The sequence below is a fragment of the Rhineura floridana genome, chromosome 15 (assembly GCF_030035675.1).
Source record: "Rhineura floridana isolate rRhiFlo1 chromosome 15, rRhiFlo1.hap2, whole genome shotgun sequence".
Taxonomy (NCBI): Eukaryota; Metazoa; Chordata; class Lepidosauria; order Squamata; family Rhineuridae; genus Rhineura; species Rhineura floridana.
In genome coordinates this window covers 30160492-30185436 of record NC_084494.1, presented here as the reverse complement: position 1 = coordinate 30185436, position 24945 = coordinate 30160492, and the positions used below count along the sequence as shown (strand labels likewise).

Sequence of the window (24945 nt, the reverse complement as noted above, 5' to 3'; positions counted from 1 at the left end):
TGCCTTCATAAAAATATGGTCTAGTAAAGTTCCACCCATAATAAAATCAACAGAGTCGTGCAGCACTTGCCGTTTGGACATGTTGCTGTGGAGTACAAGTGGAGAGAGCGTCCTGCTTGTGGGCTTTCCACAGGTATCTGGTTTGTCACTGTACTAGATGGCCCACTGGCCTGATCCAGCACCAGGGCTCATCTTATGTTCTGAAGTGGACTCAAGCCCCTGAAAGATTATGCCATAATACAATTTGTTGGTCTTGGTGCCATAACACTCTGTTGATTTTAGTTCAACAGACCAACATGGCTGCCCCTCTGGAAATTTTAACAGAAGGCACCCATAATTTTGTGGGAAGTGATTCATACGTTATTATTATTACTGTTATTTTTGAACTTATATACCACTTTTTAACGCAAGTGACCTCGAAGTAGTTTACATACAAACAGGACAGGACGCATAATTACAAATTGGTCGCATCACTACAAAATACAGATCAAGCCACAATTAACATAATTCAATACCAACAAACATCAGTAATACAATTATGATATATTACGGTTCTATATAAATATAATAAAACTACAGAATCAGTGCTCCGAAACACTCTAATGGGCAACTGGTGAGGATTCCTCATATCCACAGCTCTGTCCAAGCTTCACTTGTTGAATTTATTTCCGTCATGCAGCGACTGAAAGCGTAAGAGTCTTTGCACGGGAAAAAACAACAAAAGTCGAATCGAATCGATTTAAAAGACCGAGACAGCGCATGCGCCCGCTGTTTAGCCCTTCCATTCGCTTCTGAGATCAGAAGCAGGAAAGAGCATGCGCCTTTTATAAACTGTCCACCATAGACTTGGAGGAACCGTTGTGGCCAGTATTGGCGCGCAGCATAGAACTCTATATTTAGAAGAGCCCTTAAGCTAACGTCTTATTGGAATGCAGGCGCCGTTAATCCACTAGGGTTGTCGTGAATCGTGCCTGTAAATAAACACAGAGTTTTGCGGGTCTGGGCCTACAGCGCGAAACTGCAAAGACTTCCTTGTCCTGATCTTTTTCTTGACTCGGCGCCACAAATAGAGGACGGCGGCCGTGGAGACGTGAGAGAAGTCTGCTTATGGATTTTATTCAGGCGGATGGTTAGGCAGCTTCCTAGAGGAAACTGAGAATGGGCCCTTGTTTGAGGAGGAAGGCCCCCAGAAACAGGAAAAAAAGCAGAGTGGGAAAGGGGAACGTAGAAAAAGGTGAGGGTCTGCACTGCAAATTTGTTTTGAAGAAAGGGGGAGTCTCTAAATGTTGATGAGGGAGCTTTGCTGGCTTTTAAGAGAGTCTTTTGTGGTTTAAGAGCCGGAAGCGGAGATGACAGAGGTGTCTAAGGAGGAATCGGGCTCTTGAGGAATCAAGAAGTGAACGTGGAAGATTTCACCGGAGACGGGAGGCTGCTCCGTAGAGGAGCATCGTCAGTTACTCTAGAGGAGGGCTTGAAACCTGTGGCCCTCCAGATATTGTTGGACTCGGTAGTCTCAGCCAGCTTGGCCAATGGTCAGGGATTGTGGGAGTTGTAGTCCTGCCACATCTGGAGGGCTATGGGTTCCCCGCTCTGGTCTAGAGTGAAAAGCGGTGGAAGAGGTGAGGATGGGGCGAGGGTTTGGAGACCTCACAGAGCAAGAAATGCAGGGTTGGGCTGGGAAGAGCCTATTGGATGGACCAGGCCAGTGGCCCGTCTAGTCCAGCATCCTGTTCTTACATTTGCCAATCAGATGCTTGTGGGAAGCCTAAAAGCAGGACCTGAGCACAAGGGTACTCCCTCCTCTCCTGCAGTTTCCAGAAACTGGTGTTCAGAAGCATGCTGTCTCCAACCATGGATGCATAGGGAGGAGGCTTCCTTTAGGAGAGGATTAGTGGGGAAGACAGTTCTTTTTGAGGAAACCAAACTTGAGGTGGACTGATATATATTGAAAAGTACTTCATTGCCAAAAGCTTGTAAACTAGTCTACAAAACAATTAGTGGAATTCTTGAATGCATGTATACATATTCGTTAGTCATTTGTGGCGTGTTGATGGTCTTAAAACATAACAACCCACCACCTATCTGTCTTCGAAAGTACAGAAGCTTTTTTGCTTGGTTGACCTGAAACAGTTGAATGGGCGGTTAAAAAGCTGCCTCAGTAATGGCTGTTATGTTTTCTGGAAGCAGAGGCAATGATGGATAGTTCCATTTAAAAGTAGTACATTGCACATGGACCTAACCTGAGTTGTATATGGGGAAGGGTGTGGGTGGGATTGGGTTTTTTGTTGACTACTTGGTTTTATTCTTGTAGGAAGCAATGGCTGAACCTTCTACAGTTAGTAAGCCACTATTGACTGAGCAACTTCTTACAAAGGTGTCAGACTTCAATGGGCTTGATGTGTCAGCACCCCAGGAGCATCTACCAATCTGTAAGTCAGAACCTATCTGTGTGGAGGAGGAGGAGAGCCCCACAGCAGTGCCACCTGTCTGCCCAAGTACACATGGCAAAGGCAAAGAATCCCCTAGCAATAGTGCAATATGTGAGTACTATGGTTTGTTTCTTGATTTTAGACTTCCTAGTGGGTCATAAAGAGTTTCTAGCACCATGCTAGTAATAAGTTACTATTAAAAAGTAGCATTAGAAGTCATAGCCTTCTTCTTTTTTATATGTTTCCCTGCCAGCTTTCTGAAATATGAACAAAGATGACTGCATGGCTTCATGAGACTTAGGTTTTCTTCATGGCACAATTTGCAGTGCAGACAGCTAGTTCTAGCTCCATGCATGCAACCCAATGTATTGCCCAGGTCCTGCAATGTCCTAGTTTTCATTTTTAAACAAGGGGAAAAGCTTCCATGGCTATAAAGGAAAATCTTAAACCAGCTGCCTAATTTGATGCTCACTTCAAGGTGAGTAACAATTGCCTCTAGGTGAGCAATATCTGTCCGCTGCCTATGTCACTCTCACCTTTGTATGCAGTGCTCTTCTCCTAATAAACTCTTCATTCTTCCTTTACCCTTCCCTTTGGTGAGGAAGTGTCCCTCTGCCTCGGAAGAACCAAAGTGCTGTGCTGGGGGTGTTGGATGGGGAAACACAGCAGTGTGTTAATATGCCTGCTGTTTGCTCTCATCCCCTTCCCACTTTTGCTAGGAGATAGCACTCTTCAACAGCAGTGGTGGCTGATGAAGGTGGGTGTAGCTGTGCAACCACTTCTCTACAATACTGACTTAATCTTGAAAAGCTTGTGCAGTCTGAAGGTTGTGAGGTTGAAGAGTGTTTAGGTGGAAAATTGATTGCCAGAAAAGCAAACTTTTTCACGGTGCTCTGTCCATCCTTTCTCTGCAGGGAGATTCTGTAAAGTAAATTGTAGGTTCTGTCAGGCCCTGCGTGATTTTCTTTGTCTCTCTCTCCATCTTCAGACAGCCTGGGTGCCAATCAGTGTTTTCACTGCCTCATTACCTTCCCGGATGAGAAGTTCAAGGAACGGCACATGAAGCGGGAGCACCCAGAGGACTTTGTTCAGGCCAATCTGCGCGATGCCCTTTTTGTCTGCTTCATTTGCAACAAGGCGTTTGAGAGTTCTCGTGCACTTATCTGCCACCAGCGGGGCCATGCGCCAGCCCCGCCCTCTGACTGCACTGACTGCTTGCGCCCTACCTTTGACTGTCCCGACTGTGGTCGCCGTTTCGGTCAGTTGGCCAACTACCAGCGCCACCGCCTGGGCCATGCTGCTGGCCACAGCTTGCCTCACCAGTGCCCAGACTGTGGCAAAAGCTTCCGACAGCTTTCAAACCTGCGTCGGCACCAAGCTTTCCACCAGCAGACCCAGGAGTTGCTGCCCTCCCGCCCCTATTCCTGCATGGAGTGTGGGGAGAGCTTTAACCAGGAGGCTGGGCTGCATGAACACTACATCCGCCATGCCCGTGGGGAGCTCTAGTAAAAGCTGTAGCTATGTGCCTTGACTCCCTGGGTCCAGGTGGAGGCAGAAAGATGGCAGGCATTGATTTGTGAGATGCAAAGCCAGAATGAGACAAGGAACAGGACTGAAGGGTTGTTTTAGGTTGGGAAATGGAGGTGGAGAAACCCTTGTTTTCAGGACGTGCTGCTTCTGGCTTTGTTCCAGTCAGGAGGAATGGCTGGTTCAGAGAAACACGTAAAGAAGCATTTTCCTGATAGGAAGCAATTCCTCCCAAGAGTGAGGATAACTGAAGAACTGAGGGTGGGAATATTCTCTTCTAGGGAATGCTGACTTCCATCTCGTTTCTCGTCAGTGTTGCTGCCGTTCAAAGGGCTGGGAAGCTCCCACCACTTATTTCTCTTTTTGCCTTTTTTGGATGCTCAGCTGCCATGAAGGTCACATTTTTTGCACACACACACCCTACAAAAAAACGGTTGGGGTATCTGCAGGGAACACATTTGCCTCATGCAGAAGGTGGGGAAGAGTTATCCGCCTGAAGGTGCATAGAGGAAGCTAAATAAGGTGGTATTATCTTTGTGTCTTGAGTGAACTGCGCACACACATCATTTTATAGGGAGACAAGCAGTTAACTGAAGAGATACTCTGCTTTTGTTTTCAAAGCAAATCTATTTAGCTTCATTGCTATATACAGAGGCTTGAAACTATGTTATAGGCAACGTGCTTCTTAGTGATAGGGTGGCAGCCAGAGGGTGGTGACGCTGGGCAGGTGCCAAGTGCTCTGCTTAGCTCTTTGTCCTGTCCACCTTAAAATGAACAAATTCTGTAAGAGATGGGGACATTTGCATGGTCTGAATATAATATCCAGCTGCAAAATCCCGGGTATCTTAAAGTTCAGGATACTGCTGCAGAGTTCCAACTAGTTTTTTTAAAAAGGTCCGAAGTATATACACAGCTTTGGTCTGTGGTTTTAAGCTAACTTCTTCAGTTGCGAGTATCCCTGACACTGATTGGATCCTGTTCTGAAGTAAAGGTCTGGCTGATTGTCCACATAGCTGTGGAAGGGAATTTATAGTAGGAGGCATCTCTTGAATGTCTCTCTAGACCAGGAGTGGGGAATCTTTTTTCCATTGACTGTTGCATTCCCTTGGGGGCCAGGACCAAAAGTGGGCAGGGCCACCCCCTCCCCCACCTATCAGGCTGCTGGGGGAGGGACAGATCGTGTTTCTGAGAGATCTGTACTGATTGCTTGCAGAGTCTTCCCCCTATCCCAACACTCATCAATTTTGGCTGTCCCGTTTCCCCCCCCTTCTCTTCCTCTGGACTCCCCCCTACCTTCTGCATAACATAGTAGGCTGAAGTCCCCTAGGTGCCTACCCTTGATGTAGACACACCCATTTATGGGGAGGTACTCATTTTTCTTCCTTGGTCATGGGGAAATTGGAATTATAATTCAGATCAGTCTGAAATAGGGCTTTTTTTAGTGCTGCATTTTTGCCTAAGGAGACTCTTAATTTTTTTTACATCTCTGTCTCCGAGATATCTCCCCTGCTCCTTTTTAGGCCTTTCTCTTACATGTGGTCCACCCCATTTCAACTGGCGATACATGGTTGGAAAAACATGAAATACCTTTTCATGCCCCAGAAAATGGCAAGGACAGAATCTGCTTAGAAGCAAATCACTTGTTTATCCCAGGGAATGCTAACCATATTGGGCCCTTGGGCACATTTGCAAACTGGAGACACTGTCTGGGCACCCCGCGCAACTAAGCACACGCTGCAACCTAGTCTGTTGCCTACTATAGAAAACTTCTTTCAAGCCTAATTTCAGCAGGGGCAGGGGACCCTGCGGATGCCAAGGAAAACTGTGGGCCTCACATTGGCAACCTGTCTGGATATCAGTTGGTTAAGTCAGGTTAACCCGATTCTTTCGTTCTCCAGGAGCACCTGCACCCTCTGAACAAATCACGTTTTAATGGAGGGATGTACTATATATGGACTCCTGAGTTATTTAATTTTTAAGAAGCCAGGCTTCTAGTCCTCATGAATGCAGAGGTTTGTAAATGAGAGCGAAAGGACAAGAACAGGTGTGGTGAACCTTTTGCAACCCAAGAGCCCCATTCCTTCATGAGAAACCTGGGGGCCACCTATCAGTGGTGGGTGGGGCCAGAGGTAAAAAGTAGGCAGAGCAACGGGTGGGACTCTTACCTTTGTGCTGCAGGCTACATTCCAGCCGTGCAAAAGCTGGGTTTCTTACCCCCTGCGCTTGGACACCCATCTCTTCTCTTCATGCAAGCAAGCAAACATCACAGTTGAAGCACATATTCCAGCTGGCCAAATGCATTTGAGGGTATGGAGCAGGGATGCTGAAGGATGTTGGGGGGGTGGCCTGGGGAGATTCCCAATAAGATTCCTTTGGAGATTGAGCCCCTGGAGTAGAGGATGTGGATTAAGGAGGCAACTTCTGAGTCGAGCACTCTCGTGGCTTACGCATGTTGAGTCCAGCAATTTCAGCGTGTTGTAGAAGGGCAGTGGGACCATCACATGCATTTTGGCATATGGACTGATGTGAATCACCCGGATCTATGTTATATCTCTTGCATCTTCTGACACTTTGGTCTTGTATACTCACGGTGCACAAGTTTCCTTTTACACTGTGAGGAAATGCATAGGAAGCTGCCTTGTACTGAATTGGACCGTTGCTCCACCTAGCTCAGTATTGTCTACACTGACTGGCGGCAGCTCTCAAAGGTTCCTGGCAGGGAATCTCTCTCAACTCTACCTGGAGATGACAGGGATTGAACCTGGGATCTCCTGCACACAGAGCAGATGATGTACCACTGAGCTATGGCCCTTCCTCAAATGCATGTTGCATCACTTTGGGTGTATTGGTATAAGTCCTCTGGAAATTGAGGTTTCCCAAGGGGATCACTCAGCACCCTTACCATACTACATTCTCTGGCGTAGAAGTCTGAAACCATAGCGTGTAGAAGGAAATGGTGGTGAAGTCTAGTTCTTAAAGTTTGCTGCCCAAGCATGAAACAGATTACTTTCTCTCTTGGCCAGTCTGAAGCATTAGAAACATATCCCTACGCTATCTAGTGGGTAGCATTCCTAAATAGGAATTTTAAACTGAGTCTTCCATATCCAAGTCTCCTAACACTACCAAATGAATCTCCCTTACTGAGTCAGACCATTGGTTTGTTCGACCCAGTACTCTTTACCACCAGCTGACATTAAGAGAATGTTCCCAAATCTCAGATCCTTTTAAACTGTGGATAGACTGAGAAGTTCTGTATGTAAAACATGATCTACAACCAAGCTATCATCCCCCCCCCCAAAACTTAAACCTTGATGGATCATGTTGACTGGCTTTTGCTAGCCCAGATACACACCAGAAGTCAATTCCTGACCTCTTTGATGTTCTGTTAAGATGACCCTGTTTTTATCTTCAGGAAAGGATATTTCCCCCCATTTTTCACTAACGTAACTCCAGTAGCAGTGGTTAAAGATGGATCTTCCTATTCAAGTGAAATGTGTATGAGTACATGTGTGGAGGGGTGTAGAGAGAGCTGTGTTGCCATTTGCAGCTCATTGCCATTATTTTGTGCTATAAGGGCTACACAAGCACTCCTGTGCTAGAGCATAGCAGAAAGCTGTTTCAGGATAAAATAAAACTGAAAAATATTAAGAATTACTTGTGTGCACACATGGCACGATGAGTTGTTGCTCTTTACTCATTGATAACACAGGAGCTAGCCAACAAGTGCCTGACATCTCTCAGCCACTTTCCATACAATGCACTCAACCACAAAGGATGTTTTAGGTAGAGGAAAACACTTAGCAACAAAATGAGTCTTGAAAGCAAGGAATTGCGCTATGCCCATAATACAGGAGCTACTCAAAGTATGTGGCTTCCTTTTTACAAATTTCACACACACACACACCCGATCTACACATACACAGCATCTGTTGGCTTGTTAAATGTTTCCTTGATGGCACCCAAAGCTTATGAACATAAGATCACAAGTACTCAAATGAAACAAAAATAAAAGATTGATGTTCACCAACAAGAAATGACGTTTGGTTTTGTACGAAGTAGGAGGAAAATAAGACCAGCATGTTTTGGGAGGGTGGCATGGTAACTATAGGTAAGTTTCCCCAAAGCCTTACAGGTGCATTCAAAACATTTATTTAGTAGTGACTTTTGGGATATATAAATAGAGCTACTGGTCTTAAGTGAAGAGGGCAAGCATGTTGCTGGGACAATAATGGATTTGTTCTGAAAGTCATCTAAACATTTGCTATCCTGAGACACACAAAAATGTAAATATTGCATGGATTGGGCAGACAAAGCAGGGATGGGGAAACTAGACTACAGGTCCCATAATCATGGACCAGTGGCCATGCTGGCTGGGGCTAATGGTAGCTGGAGTTCCACATCTGGTGGACCACCGGATCTCCACTTCCTGAGATAAAGAATCCAGCATACTATTTCCAATAACATCCAGAGAAGATGCCTCCGGTTTCTCACAAGCATCAGGCTGATGCTTATTTCTCATTGGCATTCCCACCAGCATACCAACGTGGACATTCCATTTGGTTGTCAGGACTAATAGCTGCTACTAGGCCCATCCTCCATGAATTTGATCCTTTAAAAAAAGTCATTAAAACTAGCTGCTAACCTTACATCTTGTATTGTGCTCTGTATGTTAATTCCATCTTGTGCGAAGTACTTTAGTTTATTCTGAACTCACTGCCAACCAAATAGTTTTATTTATTTAACAGAATTATATACCGCTTGGTTGTAAAAAAAAAAAAAAGCCCTCTAAGCGGTTTACAAAATTTTTAACGATTTTAAATTTGTTCTTTATAAATACCAGCACCAGTAAGGAATTCCAGGGTATTTCAGCCACCCCTCTACACTTATGTGCACCCATTCCTACTAACACTATAATTCCATTCTACCTACTGTTTCTTCCTATGCTACATCATAAGACTGATGCTAATGCGGGCACGATGGCTTCAACACCATGTCAGCACATGACCATTCTTCCCCCCTTTCTTTGCTTAACACCCAGCCTGATAAAAAGTCCTGAAGAACCCAAAAGGTTGCTCAGTAGATGACATTATGGTTGGCCTAATAACAGATGGTATATTTCTATGACTTCTCTATAGGGTTAGGCTTCACCCATCAGCAATAACCCTGCCGTTATTTCTGATCACTTATTGCCATAGGAAGGAGAGAGGGCGAGTCAAGTCAATAAGTAAGAATGGCAATCCCCTCCCACCCAAGGGATTTCTCCCATATAACAGTATTTCCGACTATTTTACAACTTTATTTTCCAGATACGAAACTGCAAGCGATGCCACATAAACAACAGTTCTTGCCTTGATCAGGGAGCTGTGAATGCAGCTGTGTTAAGTGCTGGGTAAGAGATTTGTGAATGAACAGCTGTTTTGGCTGCACCCCAGCAGCAGCAGCAGCCTATTACTGAGCAAGCAATATGGCACCAGGTGTTTGTAGCGCTACTTACAACTAACTGAACAAGCCAGCGATGACAAACAGCTGATGACTCATTCTCTCCTGTGCTTGTCAACAACTTCAAGATACATGTTTGCTCTTAAAAAACAAAAAGATAGACAGAACATCATGAAGCCTCAGAGGCCCTATTCCCAATGCAGGCTGAGTGGCACTCTTGTTCCTTTAAACAGAACTTCTGCAAAAGAAGTTGTTATGTGCCTTCAAGTCGATCACAACTTATGGCGACCCTATGAATCAGCAACCTCCAACAACATCTGTCGTGAACCACCCTGTTCAGATCTTGTAAGTTCAGGTCTGTGGCTTCCTTTATGGAATCAGTCCCTTCTGTTTTTCCCAGCATCATTGTCTTTTCTAATGAATCATGTCTTCTCGTGTCCAAAGTATGATAACCTCAGTTTCATCATTTTAGCTTCTAGTGATAGGTCTGGTTTAATTTGTTCTGACACCCAATTATTGGTCTTTTTTGCAGTCCATGGTATCCACAAAGCTCTCCTCCAACACCTCATTTCAAATTAGTTGATTTTTCTCTTATCTGCTTTTTTCACTGTCCAACTTTCACATCCATACAGATTGGGAATACCGTGGTCTGAATGATCCTGACTTTAGTGTTCAGTGATACAAAAGAAGAGAATGCATCAATCTTTCTGTATGCAGAGGCCAGGATCCAAAAAGAACGATAACACATCTAGTTTTGCGCAAACAAACGGGTTGGACTTTAGTCCCTCCACATTGCCTGGCAAACTGTTTTCAAAAAGAAGGTGACCTTCCAAATTGGTGGATGACGGATCTCTGCCTGCTCACCATTCAAAGTCAAGCAAGGCCCAAGAGTTGGGTTGTGATTTTTTTTACAAAGACACTTTATTTGTAAAACTAGGGGTTGCCTTTCAGATCAAGAAGTTCTCCTAAGGTGACTTACTTTTGAAGTTTTTTTTAGTTACTCTCAGCCAGAGTGAGCAGTCAAAAGTTGGTCTTATGAGGGCTCTCGAATTCACATGTGAGCAGTGGCAGCTGGTGCTCATTGGGACTGGTGGGGTAGAAGGCAGGGAGACCAACAGCCGGCAGAATCAGAGCCAATGACAGGCAGAGCGAACTAATTCTGATTTTGCCCTCATCTTCCTCCCTGCTGAGTTCACTGAGACTAAGGAGGAGGAAGCCTACTACCAGGGCCACCCTGTGGTCTGGTTGTAACTAAGAAAGCAAGCAGGCGGGAGCTGCCTGACAGCACACTGACATTAGTGGGGCAGTGCCCCATTTGCTCTAATAGACCCAGCTTCCGCTGCAAATAAGTTGATCAAAACAGCAAGTTCAGATAATTAGCAATTGAAGACTAAAACAAAATGCAAGCAAAGGTGCAAGGGAGGTCACAGTGACCCAGTTCTGCCCGTGTCTGTGGTTACAACATGCAGAATTTCTGCCTACTTTTTTTTTACTTGTGCTTCAAGGAGCACTTGGACAATCTGCCTCTCTTCCATTCGTTACAGTCCTAAAGCCACAACCTGCACGCACACAGGGGAACGCTTTCAGGGCCGACAAGTGTGTACACAATGGATCTGTAAGTGCTGCAAACAGACATTGATCCACCCTAAGCAGCAAACAAAAGCATCCCCCTCCCTGCTTAACTATGAGTAAGTTGAGTTAAAAGTGGATTTATGTTACCAGTTTTAGCTCTGCATCTTTTAAAATGGCAAGTGGTAAAGTTGGGGAGGTCTGTACCACTTCAGGTGGAGGTACACATGACTGACTGTTCACCTGACCCCCCCCCCAAAATACCCCTCCATGCCCACAGAAGACTAGGATAACAGGAAACTAGTATAGCCAACTCCCCAGCTAGTTTTTTTAAAATGTGGAGGACATTGTTTTATATCGAACAGTGACTCATGAGACAACCCCCTAGTCCCACTCCCTGAAGTGATACAAACGAGTCACTAGCTTCCTATCTCAGCAAAAACTAGGTCTCTGTTTCTACATCCATGTTCTCTGCAAGTCTTGGGATCAAAGGGTCAGGGTAGCATATACAACCAAGGTGGTTGGATCCTCCCATTTAAAACAACTATCTTAACGTCACTGCATGGCACTGTCTTTGGAGATCCTTGATCTTGGCGCATCTTGTCCTTGGGGATGGTTCTGCTCTGGTTTTCTATTTTGACAGCTGACATTGTGAAGGGAGGCGTGGAACACTGCTGTTAATATCCTGCCCTCCCCAGTCCATTCCGACCCAGATCTTCTACTCCATGATGGCCATCAACAGTACCCGCTCTGCGTCCTCGGATAGTTCCACGACGACTCGCTGCAACATTCCATAGGTGGACTCGAAGGAGATCTCGGGCTCCACCTTGGCACCCCGTCCCAAGTAGGGCACGTAGCTCCACACCCAGCTGGTCAGTGAGGGTGGCTTGGTGATGAGGCTGAGCACATATGCCGTGTTCAGTGGTTTAGCAAAGGGGCTCTGGATTGCTGCCTGAAGCAGCCAAGAGGTTTTGCTGGAAGCCTGCGCAGTACGCTGCAAGGATGCTTCGTCCAGGCCAAAGTGTATGCAGAAGACGGCGATGGTGGATATGAGGTTCCCAGCCACAGCCGGCTGGGAATTTTCCACAAAGTAGAGGCAATTGTTCAGGGCCTTCCCCCACACGTCTCGCATCAGCACTCTGGCCTTCCGTCTTACCAGCCGGGACAGGACGGTTGGGACAGCTCTCCTCAGAGCTTTCCTCTTCAAGTCAGGAGCACTATTCCTGAGGGCTTCCTGGAGGAGTGGCAGATCATATGCGTCAGACTTAAGACAGGAGACCAGGAAGACCTTTGGACAGTCTACGCCGTCCTTCTTCAGGGCTTCCTCACAGCTCTTCCGCACCTTTTCCTGCACCACCTCTTTTGGGACGGGATGGCTTCCAGGCCGGGCCTCCACATCTACATCTATTTTGCTCCTCACGAAGAAGACCTGCTTCCCCGCTGAGGTAATGGCTCTGGCCAGGCAGCTGTGGGTGTGCTTATAGCGCTCAGAGGCCAGCAGCAGGAAAAAGTCATAGCGGCTGAGATCCAGATGGCTCAGGTCTTCCTCCGTCAGTCCCACGCCCGGCAGATCCCAAAGGTACAAGTTGGGGACAACTGGGAGCAGGTAGGCCATGGCTTTCCTTGTTGTCTCGGTCACTCCGGTGGGGGCTGCGCCCCGCTCCCCACAGCCCACTCCTCTCAGAGCATTGACCAGCGCGGACTTCCCTGAGCCAGCTTCGCCTATCACAGCGACGTTCAGCTGGATTTGTGTGGGGTTCTCCAAGGCTGAATGGATTACAGCTGGGACATCTGACAAACTACCAGACTGGCAAATCTTGTACAGCATCTTGATCGTCCTCTGGCTCACCGCTTCCACGTCTTCCAGATTTCCATCATGGGTTCTAGAGAGAATTGAGGTTATGAATATCCATAATTCAGCAGTGGGCAATTTTTTTTAAAATAAAGGACTGCATTTCCTCAGGGCTAACTGTCATGAACCACATGGTGGTAGGTGGGGTCGAAGCCAGATCCAAAGAGAGTGGGGCCAGCTCTTTTATCTCTCTTTCTGACACCCCTTCTTCTCTCCCCCCCCCCGCCCCACAGGCTGCTGGAGGAAGAGAACATCACTTTTGACAGAGGTCTGAACTGGTCGCTTGCAGTTGGTCAACAGCCACAAAAATTAGGACCTAAGGCTGCCCATTGCTGCCACATAGTTTCTCCAGTCTGCCCTGTTGTGGTATCACAGAATCCACCAATGTCTTGGCATCTGCATTAAGTTTCTTTGAACTGGGTGTGCCCAGTGATGTAGCTTTCTGGAATATTTTGAACTGGAAAGCTGTGCAGAAAATTTTGCACTGCTCTAAATCTCCTGGGATCTGATGTCGCACATCTATTTAACTTGTTATTTAGTAAAACAAAACCAGTATGCTATGTTATTTTTACATGCTGTATAAATGTCTGAAAAGCTTTTCCAAGCACCAAATCAGCTGAACTGAATTATTTGAATATGGGGGAAATATTCAGTAAAGTGCGCTTAGTGTGGTTTAAATGTTCCATCCAGACTAATTCAGAGTTCTACTTTGACATTTTTTACAGGAATAGCAGTTAATGGTGTATGCTTTCCTGACATGATTTAGATTTCAAGAAAAAAAGAATGATGGGACTGAAAAAGTTTATTTTCTTAGCATACCTGAAGAGCTGTGTGCATTAATCTATGTGCTTCCTAGGCATAGTCATCTGATAAAAATTCATTATAACTTTGGATTTTAGATTTCATTAGCATTGCATCTGTTCCAGTTGCCTAATTTATGTTGTGTTCATTCTTTTTTATGTGAGACCTACAACAAAATGTTGCGTCAAGAGCTTCTCTTCTAGCCACTCCATCTTATTCCTCCCACCCCTCAAAAAAGACATTCAGGTAGCAGCATTCTGGGGCCACTTACCACACTCATCCTTATTTGGTAATTTTCAAGTATTTCTCTCTGCCCAGGTTTCGTTACTGAAAAAACTTAGGGTATCCCCAATCCTGCAAATACATCCCTCATGTACACAGGTGGTGCAGTTTTGGCTACATAGCCAGCGGTACTCACAGCCTGAACATTGAAATTAGAGGGAATTATAAAAAAATGTAAGAAGAGCCTGCTGCATCAGGCCAGTGGCCCATTGAAGTCAGCATCCTGCTCTCACAGCGGCCAATCAGATACCATTTGGGAAGTCCTCAAGCAGGACCTGAGTGCAAAAGCACTCTTCCCTCCTGCGGTTTCCAACAACTGGTATTCAGAATTACACTACCTCCGACAGAGAAGGTAGAACATAGCTATCGCGGTTAGTAGCCACTGACAGCGTGATTCTTCATGCATTTGTCTAATCCTTCTGGGAGGAAGAGCAGGATATTATTATTATATAATATTCTTTTAAAGCCAGTCAAGGCGATGCAAGTGACTCTTTCAGAGAGACGCCCTCTTGCATTTCTACACTGTGAGCAACTAAATGACCCAATCCCTTTCACTGTGCAGACATGCCAGAATTATCTGCCTCTAGTAGAGGCCAGATGCAAGGACAGCACACCAACTCGTACAGGGATGCAACAGGCAGCCTCCTTTGTGGATGCATACTTTGGATTCCCAGGAGCCGTTCATTATCTTATTTACTTTTATTTCTCAGGGCACGCTGGCAGTGTTCTTATGGGGCACAGCTATACAGCCAGGCAGAACTATGGGAAGAGAACCCAGGCATCTTGATACATGGCATTACCTCTCTCTCTCTCTCCCCTCCCCCCAGCCCACTTTCTTACTTGCCTCTTCAAATTGAGCACTTCCTTTTCCAGGCTGTCTTCAAAGTAAGCAAACTCGTATCTCTCCTTCACCACTCCTGACACCAGGAAAACTTTCTTGGGGTCCATCCCATTCTTGGACAACGTGTCTGCCAGATCCTTCCGGATCAGCCCCAGTTGCTCAGTTGGGTTGTATCTGGACCGGCGCCGCCTCTCGGCTGTATGGAGGTCCAAGTCCACCTTGGTGCGCACCAGGAAGAACCCTTTCCCCTTTCGTTTGATGGCCTTAAGGACCTGCAGGTGGGCGTCTCTCAAGCCTGCACCCCCGATAACCAGCACAAAGCAGCTGAATTTGCTCAGGTCGCCCAAGCGTTTGAGGTAGGCGGCCGGTTCCTCAGACACCTCAAAGCCTGGCAGTTCGTACAGGGTGAGGTTGGGGTATGTGGGGTGGGCGTGGGCAACTGGCTGTTTCATGGCCTGCCGGGGCCATCGGAAATAAGCCCATGGATCTGTCACCGGACGGGGCTTGTCCAGCAGAGCCTGAACCAAGGTGCTCACCCCTGCGCCACGCTCTCCCAGGATCCCAACCTGGATCTTGAGGGTGTTCACGCAGTCCACCAATGCCTGGATTTGGGAGGCAACACTGCTGTTGTTCTGGGCTTCATATCGGGCCTTCAGGTTCCTTAGCTGTGATTCATCCAGATGTGGGGAACTGTCCATGGCTGAAGCTGCAAAGCAGACGAAGGAGAAAAAAATACTGAACAGCGTCTGGGGAGCGTGGGCTTCTTTGGGATGGCTGGGTAGTTGTTTCTCTCTCACACACAGAAATATCTTGAGTCCTCTCTCTCTCTCTCTCTCTCTCTCTCTCTCACACACACACACACACACACACAAATGTCTTGAATTCTCACCCCCACTCTCACACACATCTAGTCCTCCCTCTCTCTTTGTCTCTCACACACTCCCTCCCTCTCAGAAATATATCTTGAACCCTCTCTGTGTCTCATTCTCTGCTTTCCCAGTGCCAACTCAGGCATGCACCACAGACACACAACGGACAACTGTAAAAAAAATCACTGCACCTGCTTGATTTTTGCCTCTCATACAGTTGCTTTAAGGCAGAGGAGCCCTGGAACAGTCCAACTCCATCTGTGAGGTAAGTTCTTGTGCTGGGCAGAGAACAGACCCAAGAAAGTGTGTGTGTGGGAGAAGCCAGTAATGTTGGCTACAAACAGTAGGGCAGTGAAGTAATTTTAGACTCTGGACTTAATGATTTCCCCAGGGTGGGAGAGCTTTTTAGATGGTGCTGTGTATTACTTCACATAATTTGAAATGTGCTAAGCCAGCCAACTGCACCTGGGGATTCTGAACAGAGGTTTGTAGTTAGAATGTCGGACGAGGACCTGGGAGATAAGGGTTCAAATCTCCACTTGGCCATGAAGCTCACTGGATGACCTTGGGCCAGTCACAGGCTCTCAGGCTAACCTATTTCACAAGGCTGTTGAGAGGATAAAATGGGGAGAACCATGTACACTCCTTGGGGAAAAGGTGGGATATAAATGTTGTAATAAATGTCAATGTCCCACTGGGAAAGGAACCCAAGCAGACTTTTGGCAACTGACCTCACTTCCAAAAGAGATCAACAACCCCATCCCCCAAAGTCTCCAAAGAATAGGGTCACTTATTACCACCTTGGGTGCGATCAGTGCAAAGGTAATTTATAAAAGTGACAACAATGGATTTGCTAGGCGCTGTACCTAGTTACAAAACGTGTGTGTTTTGCTTGAGGCAGAAGACAGATCTGCTAGTCGTTCCTTTTCCAAAAATATGGGTCAGCCATGGCTTCTTTGTCCCAAAATCCTTGGTGTAAGCTTGGAAAAGTTACTTTTTAAAACTACAACTCCCATCAGCCCCAGCCAGCACGGCCACTGGATTGGGCTGATGGGAGTTGTAGTTCAAAAAAGTAACTTTTCCAAGCTCTGTACCCAAGACCCGCAGCATCCAGCAGACTCTTTAACAATCCAATCAAATCTGCAGCCTCCATCTTGAGACTGGAGCCTAGATGCCTTTTTGGCTACAACACGCAGCCGATATTTTGGGGGTGGCTCCTTTTCCTCTCTCCTCTGCTTCCCTTTAACATCGAGCACGACGAATAAGAGTTCTGGAGAACTCAAAAGCTTGCTCGTTATTTCGTTACCTTTTTTTTTTTTGCTTGGTCCTAATAAAAACACAGTTATTTATTTTATTTTTGATTTATTACCCGCCCTTCACCCTAACGTCCAAGGGCGGGTCACAACAATATCGCTCAAGTGTGAGTTTTGGATTTTTCCTTATGGACTTTTTTTGGAGGGTGTATTTTTAACTAGGCGCTGTGTGCACAAAGAGACGCCCTTTTGTCTTCCCTGAATATCATCCCCCGTTCTGGTATTATGGACGAGGGAGAGTCTCTGCTACAGAAGCAAAAAAACAAAATAAAAGCAACCCCTCCCAAGGGAACCCAGGAGTCCCGGCCACCAGCCAATTCCCCGCCCCAGTTTCGGGAACGGAGGCGTCCCAGGGGCAAGACCTACCCGTCCGTTGCCAGCCGTTGGCTCTTCCCTTCGCCGCCCGGAGACCGCTTGGATGCTGCTGCGCTGCTGTCCTCGCCTCGGAAACAAACGCGCAAAACAGATGCTGGGAAACCGAAACCTTCGCGACTGGGGTGGTGTCAGCGGCTCCTCCTCTTCCTCCCGGCTGGCTGCATCTCTCAGCTGCCGGAAGGACTCACTCATGTCTCGCGGGTGCACAAGGGGCGAAGCGGGGGGAACAGCCCGGATCGCATAGCGGCAGGGAAAGGACGAGATGAGATGAGACGAGGAAGCGGCCGAAGCGGGGACGTCGCCAGGGAGCCGAGCGAGAGAGGCCGGGACACAGCAGGCCCGCAGTTTTGGAGCGGGTAAGGGGGCCGAGATCTGTGGCTGCTCCCACCGTCGTTTTCAGCCGCCCTAAAACGAGGCGTCGTTCAAGACCGTCTGATCATCTTCCTCTTCTGATAGAAAGGCAAGATAAATATGTGTGTATGTATATATGTAAATACACGCGCGCACACACACAGAGCGAGATATGCACACAAATATATGCATACATGCATACATACATACATATATATATACACGTACATACATGCACACACACATATATATGTGTATATGTATGTATACATACAGTATATTGATGTGTATCTATGTGTAATGTGTATGTATTTTGTTGTTGTTACATGCCTTCAAGTTGTTTCTACTTATGGCGACCCTATGAATCGGCCACCTCCAATAGGCTCTATTATAAACCATCCTGTTGAGATCCTGAAAGTTCAGGTCTGTGGCTTCCTTTGGAATCAGTCCATCTCTTGTTTGGCCTTCCTCTTTTTCTACTCCCTTCTGTTTTTCCCAGCATTATTGTCTTTTTTAATGAATCATGTCTTCTCATGATGTGTCCAAAGTGTGATAACCTCAGTTTCATCATTTTAGGTTCTAATGATAATTCTGGTTTGATTTGTTCTAACATCCAATTATTTGTCTTTTTCATGGTCCATGGTATGCGCAAAGCTCTCCTCCTCCACCACATTTCAAATGAGTTGATTTTTCTCTTATCCGCTTTTTTCACTGTGTGTATATATGGGTATATGTGTGTGTGTGTAAATATATAAATTTGTGTATATATATGTGTGTTGTGTGTGTGTCTATATATCTGTGCGTGTATAGCCTTCTGTTGAGATAGCAATCCCTATACTGTGTATCGAAATGTCAGTGCATGCCTGTGTATTTGTGTGTCACGTTGCATTTATCATGAAGCATAGGCAGCCACTTTGTACTGAGTCAGACCATTCATCTAGCTCAGTATTGTCTACGCTGACTGGTAGCAGCTGTCCAGGGTTTCAGGCAGGGAGTCTATCCCAGCCCTACTTGGAGATACCGAGGATTGAACCTGGGACCATCAGCCTGCAAAGCAGATGCTCTACCACTGAGCCACGGCCTTTCTCCATTGCCTGAGAATCAGGAATGCAAATCCACAACTCATCGCTATGTGATCAGCAAGGTCATAACTAGACTAGAGGAGCGGGTGTGCCTTACGGTGATGCTGGCTGGGGTTGATGGGACAGGAAGTCCAAAATGTCTGGAGGGTACCTTCTTGGCGAAGGATGAAAAGGATGTTTCCTGAGCTGCTACTGTGCACCTGTTTCTGGGTGGGGGATCTTGGGGTTCTTGTGAAAAGACAAAGCAGCTCCTGCGAGCTTGAAGTCTGCCATGTAATGGAAAGACAGAGCCTCAGGAGGGTTTCAAGGAGATCAGTTCCCAGAGTAGTTCCCCCAGTTCCCAGAGTGGTTTAACAATCAATCTCTCTTCCCAGGGAACTCTGGGAATTGTAGTCCTGTGAGGGGAATAGGGGCCTCCTAACAGCTCTCAGCACCCTTAACAGACTACAGTTCCCAGGATTCTTTGGGAGAAGCTGTGACTGTTGAAAGTGGTATAACAGTGCTTTCATTGTATAGTGCAGATGGGGCCTACGTTTTAAGAACACATCGCTAGTAGCAGACAGCAGATTTAAATTTCTTATCAAGCACTTAGATAATCAGTGAGTAGTTTATGTTAAAGCTGGTGTGGGGGAACGTTTGGCCCTCTAGATGTTGCTGAACTACAACTTCCACTAGCCTTCACAAACACGGCCAATGGCCAGGGATGACCAGATGTTGCTGGATTGCAACTCCCAAGAGCCAAAGGTTCCCCACATCTGTTTTAAAGGTTCCACTTCCTTTCCTTTTGAGCATGTGTGTTCCACCCCCACCACCCCCACTTTCACATGTTGTTTACACTTGCTGATTTGGGAGAGAAAATGTGATACAGCTAAAGGAAGGCGTTATTAGAGGCGATAGTGCCTTTGCATGCAGTGGATGGGATAATATGCCTGTACTTGCCATCATTGGCAAAGAAATGAGCAGGAGGCATTACCCACAGCATGGCCTCGGCTTCAGGCAAGCTAATCTCATTTTGGCAATCTATGGTGTGACAGGACTGAAAAATGTATATGGCCAAGCTTTCTGCGTGTACTAACACCTTCTGGGTAATGTTTTTTCCCTCTCTCCTTCCATCTCTCCTCTTTCCTTATGTGTCCACAGTATCTCCTGAGAAGCCCTGTTTTTCTGCACCCAGAATGCCTCTAAAGACCCCTCAGAGCTCCGTTCCAGGCTCCCCAGACCAGGGGGACGTCTCTGTGGTCCTTGTGGGCAAATCTGGGGTGGGCAAGTCTGCCCTTCTTAACGCCGTGCGAGGGATGACAGAAGATGATGTTGGATGTGCGCCAGTGGGAGCCCCGCCAAAATCTGAGGGGCCCGTCGTGTACCCCGACCCATCCCATCCCAATCTAATGATGTGGGAACTGGCGCTGGATTGCGAGGGCCAAGCCGACCGATGGCTGGAGGAGGGAGACGTGTTTGTTGTGGTGACCGATGGAAAGTTTGACGAGACGCATGCCCACCTGGCTACGGAGGCCCAAGCGGCTGGCAAGAAGGTTTATTTTGCCCGCACGAAGGCTGACCTGGAGCTGCACACCCTCAAGCGGCTGATGGGCGAGGGCTACGACCGGGCCGAGGCCGTGAAAGCCCTGAGGGGGGTCTGTGCTGAGTCGTTGGGGGCCCATAGTCTTGAGGAGCCCTTTGTGTTCTTGATCTCTGCTTTCGAGCCCTACGCACTGGACTGCCACCAACTGCGAGAGGTGTTGCTGAAGGATGTCTGCATGTACGAGAGGTGAGTCAAACAGCTAGCTTTAAAAAACAAGCACCATAAGAGCATACCTGGGGCGGTGGTGGGCTTTCCAGCCCTGGAGGCATTCAAGAGGCAGCTGGACAGCCACCTGTCAGGTGTGATTTAAGTTGGATTCCTGCATTGAGCTGAGGGTTGGACTTGATGGCCTTATAGGCCCCTTTGAATACTACTATTCTATGCTTCTTTAATCAGATCCCGTGCTGACATCAGACCTGCATCTTTCTGCTGTTTTTGTTGTCATTGTCCAAACTAGTGGGAGGGGCATGACACAACATGTGTAGGACTCTGCACCCAGTTTTATACCTGCAAAATTCCAATTTTTCTAAATAAAGGGGAGGAGGCAGTCTTTGTTCTTTCCTTTGCCTCTTCTTTCCTACTTTTGGATGACTTTCCCCTCACCCTCCCTTCTCCTCTTGCAACAACAGCTCCTCAGTCTCCAAGGTAATGTCCCCTGCAGCACACCCAAGCAGATCAGCCCTTTTTCAGCGACTGGGCGTGCAGTATCCTGAAAACATCTGCTCGCTACAAATGCAACATGTCAGGTGGTGGTGGTGGTGGTGAGCGTGATATTTGAAACCTCAGGCAGTTTACATTACAAACCTCGGGTGAAAGTTGCATGGTTACTACCCCACCCCCCGGAGGGTGAAAACGTACAAATGATTGCTAAGCTTATTCTGGGACTGGATTTTACGCTTCCTGAAAGCTCGCTGTAGACGCCACTAGGTCTTGCAGAAGCGAATTCCACACTTTAACTACGTGCTGTGTGAAGAACTTTCTTTTTCTCCATCCTCAAATCTTCCAACATTCAGCTTCGTTGGACTGCTCCCAGTTCTAGTTTTACCAGAGAGTGAGAAAAAATTTTCTCTATCCACTTTCTCCATCCCATGCATCATTTTATACACCTCTATCATGTCCCTCCCCCCCCTCATCTTTTTTCTAAACTAAACATCCCCTTTCCTCATAGGAGAGTTGCCTCAACCCCTTGATCATTTTGATTGCCCTTTTCTGGAGAGGGCAGCTATGAGAAAACTAGAAAAGGTCCTCAAATGCAAAGATGTATCACTGAACACTAAAGTCAGGATCATTCAGGCCATGGTATTCCTGATCTCTATGAATGGATGTGAAAGTTGGACAGAGAAAAAATTGGATAAGAGAAAAATCAACTCATTTGAAATGTGCTGTTGGAAGAGAGCTTTGTGCATAACACAGACTGTGAAAAAGACAAATAATTGGGTGTTAGAACAAATTAAACCAGACCTATCACTAGAAGCTAAAATGATGAAACTGAGGTTTTCATACTTTGGACACATCATGAGAAGACATGATTCACTAGAAAAGACAATAATGCTGGGGAAAACAGAAGGGAGTCGAAAAAGAGGAAGGCCAAAGAAGAGATGGATTGATTCCATAAAGGAAGCCACAGACCTGAACTTACAAGATCTGAACAGGGTGGTTCATGACACATACTGTTGGAGGTCGCAGATTCATAGGGTTGCCATAAGTCATAGTCGACTTGAAGGCACATAACAACAACAACATTGATTTCTAGCTGTATCTTTATTACTTGTTTTATTGTGTTTTATCCGACAGAAATCAAATGGTAATACAATAAAGTATAATATAAGAAATGAAGCAATAGAAATGCAACATCCAGCATCTAGCACACTGCATTGCAATCGCCACAACAGGCAGAAAAATGATGACGGGGTCTGCCAAGATCCTTCAGCAATTTTCAAGTAGTCTGTGGAGGGGAAAAAGTTGGGCGACCGCTGCTTTAAAACATGACATATTGAAATACTATTCAGGGATGCCCGGTGTCCCCAACATGGCACCGCTGAGTACTGTGGTGCCCTCAGATACCCCTCATGGCATCTGCCCCATGCAATTTATTGTTTTTAATTGCTTTTTTGTTGTGGGGGGGTTGTCTGTTTTTTGGGGGGGGATTGCATCCTTTTTCATCTGTGTTTTAATTGTTTTCGGGATTGTGAGGGTGTTTTGCCCGAGTTTTTTTTTTCTGTGTGTATGTGTGACTTCTGAGCATCACCTGTTTTGCTTCTGTGAAATGGGTATTTTGTGGCCATGGAGGTTTCTTAGATTTCCAGATGTGCTCCCTGCCCCACAAAGGTTGTGAATTCCATTAAGTTATGCCATTACAGTATTTAATGTAGTCATGGTTCTCCCCAGAGAATCCTGGAAATTATAGTTCGTTAAGGGTGCAGAGAGCTGTTACAAGACCCCTATCCCCCTCACAGAGCTACAATTCCCAGAGTTCCTTGGGAAGAGGGATTAACAGTTAAACTGCTCTGGGAATGATCAAACCTTAACAAACTACAGCTGCCAGGATTCTTGGGGGAAGCTATGACTGCATTAAATGCAAGGTACAGATGTGGCCCTAACTCACCCCCCTTTTATCTTGCCCTGTTTATTCCCCCAGGATCCTAAAGCCTACCCGCTTGGACTACGATGTGATCAGCGAGCGGGAGATTGCTGAGATCCAGGAGGCCTATGAGCTGGGAGGCCTCTCGGAAGTGGTGACGCGCATTCAGTGCAGCCTGGAGACCCTCTGGAACGCCCAGCTTGATATTGCCATCACAGGGGAATCAGGTGCCGGAAAATCTACATTTGTCAATGCCCTGAGGGGTGTGACCGATGAAGAGGAGGGCGCAGCTGAAACAGGTGTGACTGAAACCACAGCTCAGCCTACGCCATATTCCTACTCCGGCCACCCCAGTGTCACCCTGTGGGATCTCCCCGGCATTGGCACGCCCAACTTCCAGGCTGACCATTACTTAGAAGCGGTGGAGTTTTCTCGCTATGATTTCTTCATCATCCTGGCCTCGGAGAGATTTAAGGAGAACCACGTTCGTTTGGCCCAGGCCATTGTCAGAGAGGGGAAGCAGTTCTATTTTGTACGCACCAAGGTGGACAATGACCTGGAGTCCATGAGGAGGAGGAAGAACCCACCGACTGAAGAAGAAGTTCTGCAGGAGATCAGGAACGACTGCCAGGAGAAACTCGCCAAGGCCGGGCTGGCGGATGCCAAGGTCTTCTTGCTCAGCAGCTTTGAGATCAACAAGTTTGACTTCCAAGTCTTTGAGGAAACTTTGGAGCAAGAGCTACCGAGCCACAAACGCCATGCTTTCCTGTTGTCCCTGCCCAACGTCTCCTTGGCAATCATCGAAAAGAAGAGGCAGCTCCTTCACCAGGAGGTTTGGAAGGTGGCTTTGATCTCCAGCTTGGTGGCGGCTGTCCCTTTGCCGGGCCTTGCCTTCACCTGCGACGTCTCGATTTTGCTGAGGAAGCTGTCCACCTACCGGCAGGACTTTGGCCTTGACGTGGCGTCTTTGGCCCGGCTGGCCGAGCGCTCCGGAAAACCTCTGGAGGTCCTGAGGGCTGAAGTGCACAGCACTCTAGGGCGAAGCATTAACAGGGATATTGTGATTGGGTTGCTGGGGAAGGTTACTGGAACAGGCCTGGTGGTGGCGAATTTTCTCATGCATCGGATCCCGATCTACGGATCCCTGGCTTCCGGGGGCATTTCCTTCCACACCACTTACTCCATGCTGAGCCAATGCTTAGAAGAGCTGGCTGCTGACTCCCAAAAAGTCCTCATGAAGGCCTTTGACAGTGAGGTCTGATGTGTCTGGAATAAGACAGCCCTCCTTAAGCCCCTTCCTGACTCTTCCTCAATCGTCTTAGCACTGTTTAGCTTCATCACAGCTGATCCATGCGTTGCTGCTTACAGAACTGGTGAGGCCATGATTTGGTTCACCACCTGGCTTTGGTCTCTACAAGTTTGGGGAACCTTTGGCCCTCCAGATGTTGCTGAATGACAACTCCCATCATCTATGGTGATTGGCCATGTTTGCTGGGACTGATAGGAGCTGTTGTTCAGCAACATCTGGAGGGCCAAAGGTTCCCCAGACCTGGTATATTAGAATCAAATGAAGCCCTCCATTGGAATGAGAGCAAGATTTATATGAGCAATTTCTCATATTGGACATATTTATATGAGCAATATTCTCATATTGCTCATATGAACAATTTCTCATATTGGACATAGGGAGCCCAGAAGGCTCCATACTTCCTTGTAACTCAGTGGTGGCCAAACTGAGACCCTCCAGATGTTGCTGGACTACAACTCCCATCATCCCTGGGCGTCAGTCATGCAGACTGAAGCTGATGGAAGTTGTAGTCTGACAGCATCTGGAGGGCCACAGGTTCTCAGTCCTGGGTTACAATAATATGGTGTTAGATCAGGAGGGGCTAATCTGTAGGTGTTACTGAACGTAGCTTCCGTCAGCCCCAGCCAGCATGGCCCACATCCAAGAGTGATGGGAGCTATAGTCCAGCAACTTCTGGATAGCCAAAGGCTAGTGTCCCCTGTGTTGCTGAAATTCCATAGGGTTAGTAACAAAAGTGGTTGCCT

The 24945-nt window shown here is 46.9% G+C and overlaps 3 protein-coding genes across 10 annotated transcripts; 2 read left to right on the top strand and 1 right to left on the bottom strand.

The window, feature by feature from the left end:
* The first annotated feature begins 814 nt into the window (after nucleotides 1–814).
* LOC133370619 (zinc finger protein 576-like) lies at nucleotides 815–8034 on the top strand. 5 transcript variants are annotated; one of them, XM_061597192.1, is made up of 4 exons: nucleotides 815–1234; nucleotides 1336–1619; nucleotides 2312–2540; nucleotides 3418–8033. In XM_061597192.1, the coding sequence occupies exons 3-4, from the start codon at nucleotides 2318–2320 to the stop codon at nucleotides 3933–3935; spliced, it is 741 nt and encodes a 246-aa protein (XP_061453176.1). In that variant the 5' UTR covers nucleotides 815–1234; nucleotides 1336–1619; nucleotides 2312–2317; the 3' UTR covers nucleotides 3936–8033. The 5 variants fall into 5 exon arrangements, with proteins under 5 accessions (XP_061453176.1, XP_061453178.1, XP_061453175.1 ...); XM_061597194.1 differs by lacking the exon at nucleotides 1336–1619 and having other exon boundaries at nucleotides 815–1090; XM_061597191.1 differs by lacking the exon at nucleotides 1336–1619 and having other exon boundaries at nucleotides 3418–8032.
* A 1204-nt stretch (nucleotides 8035–9238) lies between these two features.
* LOC133370606 (interferon-inducible GTPase 5-like) lies at nucleotides 9239–17458 on the bottom strand. 2 transcript variants are annotated; one of them, XM_061597166.1, is made up of 3 exons: nucleotides 17289–17458; nucleotides 14744–15446; nucleotides 9239–12847 (listed from the first exon to the last, which is right to left on the bottom strand). In XM_061597166.1, the coding sequence occupies exons 2-3, from the start codon at nucleotides 15436–15438 to the stop codon at nucleotides 11683–11685; spliced, it is 1860 nt and encodes a 619-aa protein (XP_061453150.1). In that variant the 5' UTR covers nucleotides 15439–15446; nucleotides 17289–17458; the 3' UTR covers nucleotides 9239–11682. The 2 variants fall into 2 exon arrangements, with proteins under 2 accessions (XP_061453150.1, XP_061453149.1); XM_061597165.1 differs by lacking the exon at nucleotides 17289–17458 and adding an exon at nucleotides 15801–15939.
* On the top strand, nucleotides 14960–24158 carry LOC133370607 (interferon-inducible GTPase 5-like). Of its 3 annotated transcripts, XM_061597168.1 has the most exons (4): nucleotides 14960–15096; nucleotides 15741–15874; nucleotides 19871–20498; nucleotides 22951–24158. In XM_061597168.1, exons 3-4 carry the CDS (start codon nucleotides 19906–19908, stop codon nucleotides 24152–24154), a joined length of 1797 nt encoding a protein of 598 aa, XP_061453152.1. In that variant the 5' UTR covers nucleotides 14960–15096; nucleotides 15741–15874; nucleotides 19871–19905; the 3' UTR covers nucleotides 24155–24158. The 3 variants fall into 3 exon arrangements, with proteins under 3 accessions (XP_061453152.1, XP_061453153.1, XP_061453151.1); XM_061597169.1 differs by lacking the exon at nucleotides 15741–15874; XM_061597167.1 differs by lacking the exons at nucleotides 14960–15096; nucleotides 15741–15874 and adding an exon at nucleotides 17131–17757.
* The last annotated feature ends 787 nt before the right edge of the window (nucleotides 24159–24945 follow it).